The 16,115-nt window shown below is 48.1% G+C and overlaps 3 protein-coding genes across 4 annotated transcripts in view; all 3 read left to right on the top strand.

Moving 5' to 3' along the window:
• Nucleotides 1-6,416: 6,416 nt before the first annotated feature.
• SLC18A3 (solute carrier family 18 member A3) lies at nucleotides 6,417-8,219 on the top strand. The gene has a single exon (XM_017806918.1). It carries the CDS (start codon nucleotides 6,417-6,419, stop codon nucleotides 8,001-8,003), a length of 1,587 nt encoding a protein of 528 aa, XP_017662407.1. The 3' UTR covers nucleotides 8,004-8,219.
• Nucleotides 8,220-9,492: 1,273 nt separating this feature from the next.
• LOC108493443 (predicted GPI-anchored protein 58) lies at nucleotides 9,493-10,077 on the top strand. Its single transcript, XM_017806857.1, has one exon. The coding sequence runs from the start codon at nucleotides 9,493-9,495 to the stop codon at nucleotides 10,075-10,077; it is 585 nt and encodes a 194-aa protein (XP_017662346.1).
• A 43-nt stretch (nucleotides 10,078-10,120) lies between these two features.
• Nucleotides 10,121-16,115, top strand: part of CHAT (choline O-acetyltransferase) — a 32,175-nt gene continuing 26,180 nt past the window's right edge. The window contains exons 1-3 of one of the 2 annotated variants that reach the window (XM_017807205.1): nucleotides 10,121-10,283; nucleotides 13,165-13,309; nucleotides 15,222-15,413. In XM_017807205.1, the coding sequence (XP_017662694.1) occupies nucleotides 13,247-13,309; nucleotides 15,222-15,413 (255 nt within the window). In that variant the 5' untranslated portion in view covers nucleotides 10,121-10,283; nucleotides 13,165-13,246. Of the gene's footprint in view, nucleotides 10,284-10,622; nucleotides 10,722-13,164; nucleotides 13,310-15,221; nucleotides 15,414-16,115 lie in introns of those variants that run through there. The other variant, XM_017807206.1, reaches the window with a different exon arrangement.

Genomic DNA, 16,115 nt, shown 5'->3' with positions numbered 1-16,115 from the left:
AACAAAGCAAGAAGCAACTGTACAAGCACCTTCAGATGATTCATGAACAAAGATCAAAAAAGTTATCTAATGTATTATTAAGTATAGATTATTATTCAACTTTATTCAAAAATACCAAAGGCTGCTTTGATAGATCTAAAAGCACCAGCAGGAGCCACCGCCCTTTGTACCTTGCCAAGAAGAGCCCCCAGCTGGCAAGGGCCACATGGTCCATATACTGCTCTAAAGCTGCACTGACAACAGAGATCTCAGCAAATAATACAAGTGACAAAAAGCACCACAGAGTCACTACCTTCACCTCTACCAAGATTTCACTCCAACAGCAGCTTCACAACACTAGCCCATCCTAACCCCACCCTCCCCAGCAGGAAAAGACTCAATCTTATAAGTTCCTGAGGTACCAGCCATGATGCACACCTGATTTCCCTTCCTAAATTTGTATGCATACTAATCCTACACACCTGCAGGTATCTACAAGGTGGCTTCAGTCTCCACCCGTTTTATCTATGCTGCAGAAAGCAGCATTTCCTCCCCTTGTTCTCACGTGTTTTCAATGTTTTGAAATGCCACAGCTATTCAGTGTGTTAGGGCAGAGTATGAAAGCTATCGAAACATAACAGTTTATGAACTAAAGAATGCAATGAGAAGGGATGGGCAGGATTGGTGATAAACTCTGCTGCAAACAAACCTAACATATAATATATGCACATGAGTAAATATCTAAGGCACTGAGTAATTATCTAGGTTTATCTTTTCTGACTTTCTTAAGCCACATTGAAAAGTAGGATCACAACATTATGTTGTCTTCAGACACTAACACCTATTCTGCCTATTTCATACTTTACTCAGAATTGTCTCCTTTGCAGTAATTTTGTAGAAAGGCATTACAAAATTGCCAGATGCCAAAGCTTTTCTTGGCAGTGAAATTTCACTTAAATAGTGAAGATACAAGCTGACTTATATCCTGTCACTGGGATAGGTCATTTACAATATATCCTGCAAACATATATTTAATTATTTGCCAAGATATTTGCCTCCCCATTTGAGTAAAACATTCATTTTCAGTTCATTCTGCTTGGGACAATGTTGATCACTTTACAGATTATCAAACCAAAATATCTGACAGGTTTCTTGAAATATCCTTCTTCTGCAGCCAGCATGAGGAGAATGTCCAGAATGATGGAAATTTAAACTGTCAGGAAATCAGATTGCCAACCTTATATCCCTTTTAAAGCCACAGAAACTATTTGTGAGTCTGTGGGAGACGTGTTTCCTGCTATCATAATTCTGAGAGGCTGTTAAGCAATGAGGAGCTAATGAGGGAGTTGATTTGGAGTAGAGCAATGTCCCAAAAATGAGCAGATATGAGTGGCTAGTGGAGAAGCATGTTAAGACCAAGTAGCATCAAAACATTTCTTCAGCTCTTGTTTCCTGCAAAATTGCATCAGAAATGAGTATATGCATGAACTTAAGGGGTTTTGCAGCAAGGATAGATTCTGTATTTTTACAACTGAAAAGCTGAAAAACATGGTAACCTTAGGAAAAAAAATATATTTTCGTGGTTGGTTGGAGAATATTTTGACAGGCTTCTGCAAAAGAGCAGAGGAAGACATGAGAGGACAAAAATGATGCTAAAGTAGTAGGAAGATAGGCAGTCATTGGGAAGAACAGCATCTTCCCAGGTTTTATAGATGCTTCTTGTATCTCAAAGACGGACACCATTTGTCATCCTCATCTATTCTGGGACTGACACAGCAAATGTTTGAAGGATGTAAAGAAGAGCAAAAGGTGGTTTAAGGTGACACACGCAGTAGACATAGGCTTAGTGGGAACAAAACAGGAAAAGAAATTTTAAACTGAACACCAGGAGACTACTCAAGCCTTGAATTTTACTGGATAGCTAAGTATTCTCTAAGAGAGAAAGTGGAAACTCCATTTGCTGAGCTATTTACAACTACAGACATGAATTTATCAGAGAGAATACCCCGTACTTCTAGAGTTAGAAGACACGCCATAATTTAATAGCTCTCTTTTAACTCTAACTGAAGAACTGCCTATTACAACTAACAAGAACATCAACAATTGCTAAAGCTAACATAAGCATAGACACAAATCCTTGAATCACTTTCTCTCTTATTGTTCACATCTATTTTTCTGTCTCTCTCTAAGCATTACTGCCAAAGAATGAAGCAGCATGAAGTATAGGTATAACATCAATTAAAAAAAAAAACCTGATCATTTACCAGTTCTCAAAAAAAAAGGGTTAGGACAACCATTTATAAAAAGAGCAGTTTTGCTTATTGAACAAAACTTTTACAGAAATGGATGGGCACATTTTCATGTACAATCCTCATCCCACGTTACACCTGTATCCCACATGAAGGCTGTGCCTCATGGCTATTCCCACTAACACCAAAAGCACCCTTGGCTGAAGGGGCTAAGGCTCGCCCAGCCAATTCTGCCAACTAGCCCAGGAAGAACCCACAGCAGGACCAGGGACACCAAGCCCTGCCTGACATACCCCTGCCCAGTGCCATCACATGGCACCACCAGCCATGGGACTTGCCAGCCCCTACCAGGACTCCCTCTTTCCCCTGCTCTTCAAAGCTCCTCTGCATGCCTTTGTGTGCCCCTGCCTGTACCCATGTTGTCCATCTGCCCTGGCAACAAAGATTTTAGTGCCCAACAGGAAGGGCAGGAACCTCAGCTACTACTGACATACATGAATATGTTAATGGCCAAGGCAAAAAACCCAATGTTTTCTTAATAATTCCACTCATGACAATAACTTATTGACTTCCATTTGACATCCCAATCATTTTCTGGACAAAAATGCTTTTGAAATTAAGTTGAAAATGGACCTTATCTTCTATCTCCTCCCTTTTCCTCTACCACATTTCTAAATATTATAACATACTTGTCCAACTAGGTGAGCCTTTCCTATGTGACAGAATCAGATTATCAGATCTTTTAATCAGAAAAGAAACACATAATTAGTTTAGTCCTAAGTGCTAAAAATTATTGCCATATCGTTAAGAGGACAAGCTCTCTATTGCAGACACTAAGTACTCAGGCTATTAAGAATATTAATATTTTGCAGACCTGTGGAACTCTAAGTCTCTGACTCATTGTGCTTGGACACCTTACAGCAAAAACTTTTTCTCCTGTAAAGGCTCCGAAGGATGCACAATTAACTTAAGTCCATTCTTGACAGTCAAGTGCATCACAGCAGTTGTTGCTTCTCTCCCTCTTTCTCTGTAAAATCACAGAGAAAACATCAAAATCAGCATCAAAACAACTGTCATTCCAGAACTCAAGGACTATCAATTCAGTAGGTAGCAGGACAAGCAAGAGCAGGCTGTACACAAGTCATTTTATCTGTTTAACTACTCAGATATTTATTTTGATGTTTGGAGAGAAACCCTTCTCATTTTTCAAAATTCCCAATGCAGGTAGGTCTTCCTTTTTAAACTAAAGCGAGTGTTAGAATTGTGACCAACTGGTCATACTAACCCTCATTTTCCCCTCGTGTTCAACTTAAACTGATACCTTCATCAGACATGTAGGTTTACATGCTCACATAGGTTATATATTTTTGGAGGGACTTTTTCTGAAATCTTGAAGATCCTAAGCATAATTTCCTTTCCTGGGCCCTGGGCTTCTTTTGGACTCAATAATAAATTCCTCTTTATTGCTCAACAGTCATCACGAGCTCCTTTTCCTTCATCTACAGCCTCTAGAATAAAGACAATGATAAGAAGTTCTGGTGCAGCCAACTCTGCTCTTTACATAGGCCTAAAATCTTCTCTATCTCCTTGACATTAACAGTGGCTTTTTGAAACCGAATGTTCTGCACTGGAGGACAAATGAAGTACATCACCTCCTCCGCATTCCTCCTCTCAAACTAAATAATTGTCACATCTCTCTGGGTTTTGGGATAAAAGCACAAAATTTTAAAAGTCATCTCATCTCACCTTGAAGTCCCTTCCCAAACATAATTATAAATTTCTAAGCCAAACACCAGGGAGACTTTTTTTCTTACTTTAATTTACTGTGAGTCCCTCAACTTGGACCATGTTTGAAGGTACATTTTCTCCCCATTAGTTCTGCCTAGTCAAAGAAGCTCACGTAGCTATGACGCATCTCTTGCAGATAAGGGTATCCGCTGATTTGATTTACTAAGGAGGCTAAATTTATTATGCAACATTTTACAAGTATAATTCTGCTTTCTCTTGATGGTAATAAATTCGATATCAACTCCCCTGAGACAAGAGAACCAGTTCTTTTATTATCCAGACATGACCCCCAGAGCCAGATTCCATTTTAGAGACGGGAAATGACCATATCTCTGATTAAAAGGGAAACTTTAATCAAATAAAGTGCCTCATCAAGCGAGAGCCAAGATTCCAATACTCCTGACTACAGCACAGCAATGATCCAAAGTCATATCTGCCCCCAACCCATTACCACTTACTGCAAACGTGATATCCATCCCAAACAGAAGATGCATCCTTCAGCAGTTCCATTATCATCTGGGTAGCTGCTCCTCCTGTGCTCACAGTCCCATACAGAAATACGTTCTCAGGCAGACCCCAGGGTCTGCTTGAGGAATCAGATAAGGATGGCCTTTGTGATGTTTGGTTTGTTTTTTTTCTCAACTAAATCAACCTCACAGGTGACAAATACCTTGAACCATGCAGCCAAGTGCAGCAACCATGGCTTTCAGCTCGGGACCCTTCCAGTAAGACTCTTCTATTCCTTCTGATACCTTTCTTCTATACCTTGAATTTAGCTTTTGAAGCATTTAGGATAATAGCTTATTCAAGTCCTGGGTCAAGAGCTTTATCCCGATTTTCAGTGGTGTATTTCCATAGTTTTACAGCAGGTGTAATAAAGGAATAACAAATAATGATAACAATGACAGAATGGATGTCTAGGGGTACTGTTATTTTAACTGTGCTTTAAGGTTCCACTTCTGTGCAAGCACCATTGGATCTGTATGCCACTCCATGCAGAGATCCATTTTAAAGTCTTTCTGGCCATGTAGACAGTTTTCTTGCAACAAAGATACAAAAACTGACAGATAAATCATCTCCCTTTCAGCTGTGAAAGCCCAGCTACGCAAGCAAATGAAGGTGCCCGAACTCCACATCTACTCAGGAATTGCTTGGCTGAAAGATCCAGTTATTTCATACAGCCTTCTGCAGAGATCCTCCTTGGATCAGCCCACATGTCATTTCTGCTACAGGAATAATGATATGCTGCTTTATGGTACGAGTACCTTCTTAACACCAAAGCCTCTGCACCGAGTGAGGCCCCTTCCTCCACAGGGCTTCCAGCTGCCACACTGGCCCGGCAAAATACGGGCAGAACGCAACATCACCGCACTTGGGCATTATTTCCCTGGTGTTTGTCTCAGCGTTAGACACGCTCGCACGCAGGAAGATAGTTGCTCTCCTGCTTTCCAATGAAGCTTCCGTGGTCTCACACACCCCTGAGGAGGGGCAGGGCTCAGCCCAGCCCTGCCTAACCGCGTTCCCGATTAGCCCAAGTCCCCCCGGGCGCCCCTGTGCCCTGCCCTGGCCCGGCTGCGCCGTCGCGGGCGGAGCCGCACCGGGTGTTGGCGGCGAGCCCCGAGCAGCTCCCGGGTTAGACGGCGGCAGCCACCGGGTCCGAGTGGGCAGGGAGGCGCAGGGTGGTCGGGGAGGGGGCGGCTGTTCCAGGCGGCCCCGGCTCGGGGACAGGGGGTCTTTGCGGCTCGCACCGGACAGGGGCCCAGCCGGTAGTCGCCGACCTCCGCCGGCTGGTCGGGCTCCGGACCGCCCGCCGAGGCAGCGGCGGCACAGGGCCGAGAGCACCCGGGACCGCTGCCCGCAGCACCGGCGGGCGCACGTCGGAGCCAGCCCGCTGCCGCCCAGGCCCCGGGGGGAAGCGATGGAGAGAAGGCTCTGGGAGGTTGCAGGAGAGCCGGAGGCGCGTCCAGCGGCCCCCTGACACCCACGGCCATCCCCGCCGTCGGGCCGGCGAGAGTTACCGTCGGGCCCGCGCCTCGGGGGCGGTGCCGCCGCCCCCCCGTCCCCCCAGGCACACCCCCGGGGGGGAAGGTCCCGGCGGCACCCCGTCCCCGCAGGCCCCCGGCTGTGTCCGGCGCGGTGCAGCGGGGCGGGGCGCGGAGGGCGGGCGGCGGGGCCGGCGCGGTGGCGGGGGCGGGTGGGGTTTCCGTGCGCGGAGCTTATTAGTGTGGTGATGGAGGACCGGCCCCTCGGAGCCGCCTCGCAGCGGCGGCGCGGGCTGGCGGCGGCCGCCGGGAGGTGAGCGGCGGCGGCGGCGGAGGCGGCTCGGGCGGAGGAGGCGGCGGGGCCGCCCCCGCCGTGCCCCATGCGGGCGGCGGGGCGGCGGCGGCGGCGCTGAGGGCGATGTCGGAGGCGGGGGGCGCGGGCCGGGCGCGGGCCGCCGTGGAGCGGCTCTCGGAGGCGGTGGGCGAGCGGCGGCGGCAACTGGGCACCGCCATGGGGGAGGCGCGGCGGCAGCGGCGGCTGCTGCTGATGGTTGTGTGCGTGGCGCTGCTGCTGGACAACATGCTCTACATGGTCATCGTGCCCATCATCCCCGACTACATCGCGGCCATGCGTGGCGGCGGGGGCGCCGCCGGCCCGTCCGCGCCCGCGGGGGGCAACGGGAGCGGCGGCGGCAACCGGAGCCTCCTGCCGGCGCGGTACCCGCCGGCCACGGGGGGCAACGAGGACGTGCAGATCGGGGTGCTCTTCGCCTCCAAAGCCATGCTGCAGCTGCTGGTGAACCCCCTCAGCGGCACCCTCATCGACCGCGTGGGCTACGAGGTGCCGCTGCTGGCCGGGCTGGCCGTCATGTTCCTCTCCACCGCCACCTTCGCCTTTGCCGAGAACTACGCGACGCTGTTCGCGGCGCGCAGCCTGCAGGGGCTGGGATCGGCCTTCGCCGACACCGCCGGCATCGCCCTCATCGCCGACCGCTACGCCGAGGAGCCGGCGCGGAGCCGCGCCCTGGGCACGGCGCTGGCCTGCATCTCCTTCGGCAGCCTGGCCGCACCCCCCTTCGGCGGCGTCCTCTACGAGTTCGCCGGCAAGCGGGTGCCCTTCCTGGTGCTGGCCTGCGTCTGCCTCCTCGACGGGCTGCTGCTACTGGCCCTGGCACCGCCCGGCGCCACCGGGGCACGGGCCAACATGCCTGTCGGCACCCCCATCCACCGCCTCATGGTCGACCCCTACATCGCCGTGGTGGCAGGGGCCCTGGCCACCTGCAACATTCCCCTGGCCTTCTTGGAGCCCACCATCGCCAACTGGATGAAGGATTCCATGGGGGCCAGCGAGTGGGAGGTGGGCCTCACCTGGCTGCCCGCCTTCTTCCCCCACGTGCTGGGCGTCTACGTCACCGTCCGGCTGGCTGCTGCGTACCCCCACCTTCAGTGGTTCTACGGGGCCCTGGGCATGGCCATCATCGGCGCCAGCTCCTGCTTGGTGCCAGCCTGCAGGAATTTCGGGCAGGTCATCATTCCCCTCTGTGGCATCTGCTTCGGCATCGCCCTGGTGGACACAGCCCTGCTGCCCACCCTGGCTTTCCTGGTGGACGTGCGCCACGTCTCTGTCTACGGCAGCGTCTACGCCATTGCAGACATCTCCTACTCAGTGGCGTACGCCCTGGGGCCCATCGTGGCTGGCCAGATTGTGCACACCATGGGCTTTGCACAGCTCAACCTGGGCATGGGGCTCGCCAATGTGCTTTATGCCCCTGTCCTCCTCTTTCTCAAAAACGTCTGCCAAATGAAACCCTCTCACTCTGAGAGGAACATCCTCCTTGAGGAAGGACCTAAGGGACTCTATGACACCATCAAAATGGAGGAGCGCAAAGGCACAGGCAAAAGCCTGAAGCTAGTGGGTGAGATGGATGAGAATGGCATGGACTCATACCACAGGGACCTGAAAGGGGTGTCTGAGGAGGACTCATCGGACTATGAGTACAGTTAGATTTCCCCCATGCAGCCCAGCCCCATGAGCAAGGAAGGACATGTGGAGGAGAGAGAGGGAAAGGGGGGGATGACAGTGTTACTGCATTATGTTTCTGTACTGATGTGCAATATATACAGTTTAACCTTTGTCATGATGTAATGGCTTTCTTCTAGATTTATTTTTAATTGGTATTTCTTTCAGCATTCTGGCAAAGTGGAGGGGATGGGGAATAGGGGGACAATACTGAAGAAAGTTATCGGAGTAATCATTGCCATAAATCTGAGGGGATCCTTCCAAAAAACCCGCCAAAAAGAAAACAAAAAACTCATCAGCCTTTTAGCTGGGGTATAATTGTGCAGAGTGTCCTCAAGCTGAAACTGTGTGTGACATATTGTATATCTCTGTAAAAAATACAAGAAAAGCAAAAAAAGTATGTGTAAAATTTCAAATGGCTTATTCAGGGACTTAAGAAATCTTGTGTACATATACTCAGACTTTCAGTTGGTTTCATATATTTAAGAGCAACAACTGTCACACTGTCACATTTTATTCTTCCTTGAGAATAAACTGAAGTATTGTACTTTTTTTTCTCTCTTGTGCTGCTCTCCAGTAAGTGCAATATGCTGTATTATGTTGAAGTCCAAATTACAAGAATAATACAATCTGAATAAATGGAATTGAAGGGGATCGATTGTCTTTTGTTTTGTTGTTGAGGGCTGTTTGAGGGAGGGAGCTGGTTGTGCTCGTTGTAACCCCTGTGGTAACAATTCCCCATAGCAGTATCTATCTCAGCAGCTACCAAAATTGCACAGGAGAAGACCCCAATACAAAATGTTCTCATTCATTTTTCGCAACATATCAGGTCTGAGCAAACAACACTGCACTGCAAACACGCTACCGATTGCCTAAAAACAGCTCCTTGTATTCTTATGCGAATTTAATTTAATGCCCACAATGATGAATTTCAATTTTCGAGTATTTAAAAAAATTACATGACCAGCAGTTAAGAGACACAATACTAGAAAATGCCTTTCGTGGTGTTAATGCTGCCCCAATTGCAACGTGTCTGCCTGGGTTGACAGGGATTAAACAAAACAAAAGATGGGTGAAGTATTTCATTCAAACATTTGCAAAAAGTGGAAACCTTTGATCTAACCACAACGCAACCAGACTGCATAGTTTTCCCTGCAAATTTCTGTTGATATGAAATAAAATCGTTTATTTTAATTCCTAGCTTATTAGGAAACAAAATACATTACTTGTAATCTCAAGAGAGAAAGAAAAAATTTACAAACGACCACAGCGCCTGCTTAAGGGCTCCCACCCGTCCCTGGGGATCCGGGCGCCGCGAGGGACCCGCGGACTCACGGCCGGTGGGTTCCTCTGGGCTGCGCGGGACGCGCGGCCCCGCAGCTCCTGCCGGAGCGGGCGAGTCGCTGCTTACGCGGCGCAAAACTCATGAAAACAGTACGACGGCTCTTTGGCAGCGGGGTTTGGCGAAGGAGCGATGGCCTCCGCGGTGGGAGGTGAGCCTCGCTTCCCTAAACCGCAGCCGCTTCTTTGCGGTAAGCGGCCACAGCGGTGCCGCCTCCGGTCCGCCGCCCGCGCTCCCGCTGCTGCTGCCGGCCCCGGGGCAGCTCCCGCAGAGCCCAGACCCCTCCCGGCACCGCTGCCGCCCCGTCGCAGCTTCCACCCCTCCCGGCCCTGGTGCCGGCAGCCCACCGGCAGTGCCGCCCGCCCCTGTGCGGCCGCGGAGCCTTCAGGAGCCGCAGATGCCCCGCGGCGACACTGCTCGGCAATTGCGACAACCCCCGTGGCAACGCGGGTCAGCGAGCGCAGTGACCCCGCGCAGTCCCCTCGCGGACCCCTTTTCCCCGCTGCACAGGGAGTCTCTCGGCTGACCCCGACGGCGGTGAGAGCACGGGCGAGCCCGGCCCTGCCCGGTTTCCCCCACCCCCCTCACGGGACACGGCGGGCACGGGGCGAGCTGGCGCCGGTGCAACCGGCGGGCACAGCCTCCCGCACGGGCGGAACAGGCGCGGGGGCAGCGCAGGCACCAACGCCTGTTGCGCGCAGCGGGAGGGGCGGGTAGGGCAGGGCAGGGCAGGGCAGGGCAGGGCAGGGCAGGGCCGGGCGGCGCGGGGCGGGGAGGAGCCAGGCAGCCGCGGAGACGAGCCGCCCTCCGCACGCCCCCGCCCAGAGGGGACCTGGCCGAGGAGGAGGCGGCGGTACCTTGGACAGAGCCACCGCGACTCGAGAGCCCGCCCGGCAGCCGCTCCGGAGCGCCCCGACGAGCAGGTACGGGCGGGCGGGCTGCGCGCCCCGCGCCTCCCGCTGCCCCGACGGCGCGGATGCAGGCGCCGGGAGAGCCAGGGGCTTGGGAGCGGGGAAAGGGGGCGGCGGGTCCCCCGGAGCGGAGCCGAGCGGGCTCCCCTTGCCGAACTCCGCGGCTCTGGCGGCACCCACGGGGCCGCTTCGTTGCCGCCGCCCGCGTGTCCCGCCGCGACGGGCGGTTTGGGAGGGAAGGGGCGCCCCCGGGACTAAGGCTCGGGAAGGGCTCGGGACGCGCCGGCAACCTCCGGCGGAGCGTGGGCACTCCCCGCCGGGTCCAGCGCTGCTCGCGGGGAGCTCACGGCCAGCGACAGGGCGGTTCCTGGCTCCTCTCGCAATGTCAGCGGCTGCAGCAGCGCGCGCTTCACAGTTGTATTCCTGATAACGCAGACATCCCTCTCAACTGTAAGCAGAGATTCCTGGGAACTTGAAGCTTATTCTCCTGATAACACTGAGAGTGAGGATGACTAGATAGACGGGGGCTGAGTGTATTGCCCAACAATACTGTATACTGCAAGCTGCCTCCCGAGTCCACAATGTATGGAGAACTCAACTATAAGCACATGGGCTTATTTCAGTCCTCCTCTGCTATCTGCTAGCAGAGAGATCAGTGCCTTTTGTTGTGGATTTGAGTTGCTGCTTTGAGCTGTGGGGAAGGCCACCCGCTCCTCAACCTGCTGTGACTCGCAGCCCCCCTGCTAAGCCTCTCACTCCAGCCCTCCAGCTAAGCCAGCTGTAAATAAAAACAGCTAGGATTATTTTATATTTTTTTGCCTAATAACTTTGACAATGTGCCTCACAGCCTTCTAGTGAGCAACTTTGAAGTTATCTTGAATTTCTGCAGGATTTTCTCCTGTGTCAGTTTTCTTGTCCTTTATTAGGCAAATACAGGATTGTGTGTGATGTTAAGCTGTCACCACTTGAACCAGAGACAAAGCCTCCGTTCATCCCCATGCCAGAGAAAAGCACAGTTCAGGCTACCACCTCCAAACTCCTTATCACACTGTTTTTACAGATATGTGGATCGGGTCTGTTGGTAGTAGCATTTCCCACAGATACAGTACAGATTTGTAGCGGGTGTGACGCCATATTGCAGTTTGACAAAAAACATAAGGAAAGAAAGAACAAAAGTCCCAGTGAGAAGAATACCTGCAGGATTTTCCCTTTAAGGGAGTACAGTTTTAGGGGCTCTAAAGACAAAATGGCTGCTCTGTATTTGAACACAGGTGGGGAGCCAGTGTATAGACAACTGGACAAGCCACAGTCTTCCAAGAGTTACAGGACACGACCATTATTTGAAGTGCTTTGACCCTGTGTTGCTAGGAATAGAGTGCAGGGCTAAGTGAGACCAGTGCAGCACACGAGAGGGAGCAAAGCAGCACAGTGCATTAATGTGGCCTCTCCATGAGGGAAATCATCTCTCACCTGGGTTGAAATTGTGAGCAGATGACAGATCAACACGAGTTTGCTGTGTGGCTCATTGCAGGGCCCCGGGGACATCTCTCAACCTTATACAACCTATTTCACAGCACATGGCTCCACTGAAAGCCATTGCAGGACAGGATCGACACCAGGTGTCAGCGACCACATACACATTGGCAGAGCTGGAATAGCCAAGCCAATCCTCAGGAGAGGAATAATGCACAGCCATCTCTGCCCATTGCTAAGCAGAACTCTTCATCTCACTTTCTTACACTGTAGGATTTTTAACCAAATTGTTCTTCAAAGCTGTTTTAGAAATATCTCAAGTGTCCTGAATGTATAGTCCCAAAGATTACAGAAAGGAAAGTATTTTCTACATAATCAACACGTGTTGTCTTTCATATTTCACATACACACAGTGGAAAGTAATTAAATAAATCCAAAAAACCTGTAATCCATCAAGATCTGACTGAACACAAAGAACTTGCTCTGCTTTAGCTACATTTAAGTACTATCATAATTGAATGACAATTGCTTGGTGTGGGCACTCTTATGTCAGAAGAAATAAGTGTGTCCTATAGCTTATTTTTGTATAGAAAAGCAGTAAGATGCATCTTTAGAAAACAAAACCAGGATAAGCACAATACCACAGAGACACCAGTGGAAGTATTTGCTCTGTCACAGATTACTTTTGTGACTTTTGGCAGGTTAAGCCATCTCCCTGGATAGTTACATGCTATTTGAGAAGACTGCTGTATGAAGCACAGTGTATGCCACTGCTGCCAGTCCTCTCACAGCCAGCCTGCCAGCTTAGGCAGGCTCATGGGGTCCCCCAGCCCACATCTTCGCCCCAAAGCACTGGCACCCACTGAGCTTCTAGGTTGCAGGGGGGAAAAGGCACATCTCCATCAAGCTTCTTTCTACAGCTTTTACATCTTCTAGCACAGCAGCTCACTGTATCCATGGAACCATGCAGTGACAAATACATTTAAAGACTGTGGTACTTTCCTATAAAATGGTAGATAGAAAAATGCAGCCTTGCTATTACCTGTGTCAACATAAGTACATTCAAAGAAAAGTCACTTCTTTCCTCCAGCTAACATATAACAGTCATACAACAGTGCACGGATCACGCCACAATAAATTGCAAAGTAAATTACAGTGACAAAATAAACCATGCTGAGAAGGCACCTTTTATGAGCATCAGATAGTTCTGAATATATAAATTTATAGCAAAATGAGACAAACAATGTCAGAGCAATCTCCACAGGGCTCAGTTTAGCTACTTTTGACTGTTGTACTTCTATTTCTCTTCAGTTTTGCATTCTGAAGCTTCTGCGTATGCTTGCGCAGGGAATACTCCCCTCATACATTTTGGTTATAAATAATGGGTACTGACAGGACTTTAAATCTTTTCTATTTCCAGAACTGAGGCGTGAGGCTCCATAAGTGCCCCCAAGTGGCTTCAATTTCTGCCCTCAACAAAAGATACCAAAAGAAATGCAGAAATGCCTGACCTAGAAAAAAACACGCAGAAGACAGAGAAAGATACATGCAGTAAAGATGAGACAGTAAGTGACTGTTTCGGGAAAACAAAAAGAAGAGACTTAACAACTTTTAATACTGTAAATTAACGTGAATTGATACAATAATTGTAACCTAAGCTCTGTTCCAGAGCCTGTTTCTTCATTTCAGGGAACACTTCTCATATCCAAATACACTCTTTCTCCCAACATCCTATGAAGAATTCCAGTAAGTGAAATATTATTATACAACAGCAGATGCATTGCTATCAAGTCAGGGATGGCATGTAATTATTTTTTAATAGTACAGAACTATCAAACTATCACATATAATTCATTTTAAAGCTGCTTTAGGAGATGCCAGATGTGTATGCCTGTAAGAAGTCAACCCCTTGAGTTTAAAGCTTTTTTCCAAGCAGAGTCATGAACTGTTCAGTAACCTTATCCAGAAAGATAAGGCTGAAGCTAGGTATCAAAAAGAAATACTGTTTAGCACATCTGTTTCCATTGACCAAGAAATCAATGACAGAAGAAACATGTCTTGACTAAACATAGCTTGAAACTGTAGAATTGCCATTCTCTTATTTCTGAGATCCAGGGTGCATTACAGGCTAAATTGGATTTGCATTTCCATTAATAACAGGAAATCCTATGACACTTCTTACAAGTATCTAAAATCTTCAGTTTCTAGATAGGGAAGCGTAATGCAGCACTGACTTTTCTGTGGATGTCAAAAGGCAGAGCTGGTATTTGAGCTCAGAGGACAGTGAGTCCCTGTCCACTGTTCAGACCATTTTCTCCACCCCCTCCCTCCCTGCATGCACTAGCAGAGAAGTCTGCAGCTAGATTTGCTCTAAGCAGCAGGTGGAACAAGGTGACTTCTAGTCCTTTCTTCCAACCAAAATGACACTCTGGTCCTGCAATCCTGTGAAAATCAATGTCTATTACACCAAGATATAGTAAAAAAAAAAAAAAGGTGAAATTTGCCTACTTTAGCAGATAGGCAAAAATCTAATTAGAAAAATAAACCCTCCAAAAGTTTATGGCCTACACCAATCACTAATGGCCAAGCATAGCTGCATTAGATGCTCGTTTCTCAAGTGGGAGACACAGCCACCTCCCCGAGGAGCCATGCTTAGAGCATCACAGCCTTTTGCAATTTCCCGGTCTTTTATGAGTTATCTCCTTGTTTGATTTTCCCACTGCCTCCATATCTGCTCTGGCTTTTAAATTACTAATTACACTTCACTTGGTTAGTTCTACATTAAAAAACAAAGGAAGCTTAATTGCATGAGTAGCATGAGATTCTTTTCTTCCCAGATACTATTGCTCCAAAACAGGATGAGGATAAAGCAAGTACAAACAGAAATGCTTTATCAAGCCATCTAGGGGGGTTCCAGACAGACTGATAGCAAAGGTTTGCCAGGGTAAAACATGGGTTTATTGAGGACTGTACATAGTCAGTACTAATAAACAGGAAGACCAGTGTGTTTTCTATTTCTATAGTTTTTAACCACTCATTTTATCAATCAGACAAGTATTAACCCATGGTTTTACTAATCACAAGCTAAATGTACTTCTTTACTAATGAAATACCTTTTATTCAGGCATTATATTACTATGCTGTCATGTATTTGCAGATTTCCTAGAACCTAGCTGAGACTATATGCTTGCACCATGACTCGTCATCCTAGGATTTCTAGAATTTTTAACAAGGAATATTCTCCTTAGTAGTTTTCCACTACTCCCCTAGTCTATCCATTTGAAAGCTTTCAAATAGAGTTACTGGAGAGTACATTTGCAGTAATCAGGCCTTCAGCTGCTAAAACAGAATAAATCAATTAAAAAATGGATGCAATATATTAATCAGCAACAAAAGAAAAAAAAAAGAAATAAAAAAGGGGACAGATTAGGAACAAGTAGAATTACTTGCTTATATATATATATTTTTAATGACTAGGCAGTGCCAAAACTTCCAGTTCCACCACTGCAACAGACCTTAGGCATGTACCTACAGTGCATGAAACACTTGGTGCCAGAGGAGCAATTTAAGAAGACCAAGGTCATAGTGGAGCAGTTTGGAATTCCAGGAGGCCTGGGAGAATCCTTGCAGAAAATGCTTGAGGAAAGAAGGGAAAAGACGATGAACTGGGTAAGCAAATACAGATGAGAAAAATAATTGCTGTGTTGAATGATGCTCGTTTACAAGCTCTTTCTGTTTTTCTATATGGAATCACTGTTTTCTTTCAGCTGGTCAATGCAAACAGGGGTCACATCAGATTCTGACAAGGGGAATGAATATTTCCAACATACTAGGCTAGATTTTTCAAATTATGTCAAAATCTGTATCATTATTATGTTTTCAGATCAACAGTTTGTTGGCATCAATGAGGACATTCATTCACCTCAGGTACATGCACAGAGGTGTCAGCAAGACCTGTAGGAAGCACTATATTACATCAGTTTTGGACGTAATTTCTTCCTTTCCCTTTAATAACAGGATTTAGATTTTTTTATTGAAATGAAAAATGCTTTCTGATAGGGCTATAAAAAGTGCCTTGCATACACATCTACCCAAAGTTCTGATCCACTCAAATTGTTCTGGAATGGAATACTTCAGGATAGGAATTACTCTCTTAAAACTGAACTATTATTTGCCATTCACTGTGACACTATACCAATGTATTTACCCTGAAGTATTTACTTTGTCAAATATACACATACATGTATACATGTATATCTATCACATAGACCATGCTGAGACCTCAGCCTTTTAAAAAGTCCAGCTTTCTACTTCCCAAGACAGGAAAATTAAATAAGCCGTAGCTGAAGTAGATTTTATCACTCCACAAAG

Source organism: Lepidothrix coronata, unplaced genomic scaffold (assembly GCF_001604755.1).
Source record: "Lepidothrix coronata isolate B3197 unplaced genomic scaffold, Lepidothrix_coronata-1.0 Scaffold17, whole genome shotgun sequence".
Classification (NCBI taxonomy): domain Eukaryota; kingdom Metazoa; phylum Chordata; class Aves; order Passeriformes; family Pipridae; genus Lepidothrix; species Lepidothrix coronata.
Note: the sequence above shows the minus strand (reverse complement) of the source record. Positions and strands in the feature narration are given on the sequence as shown.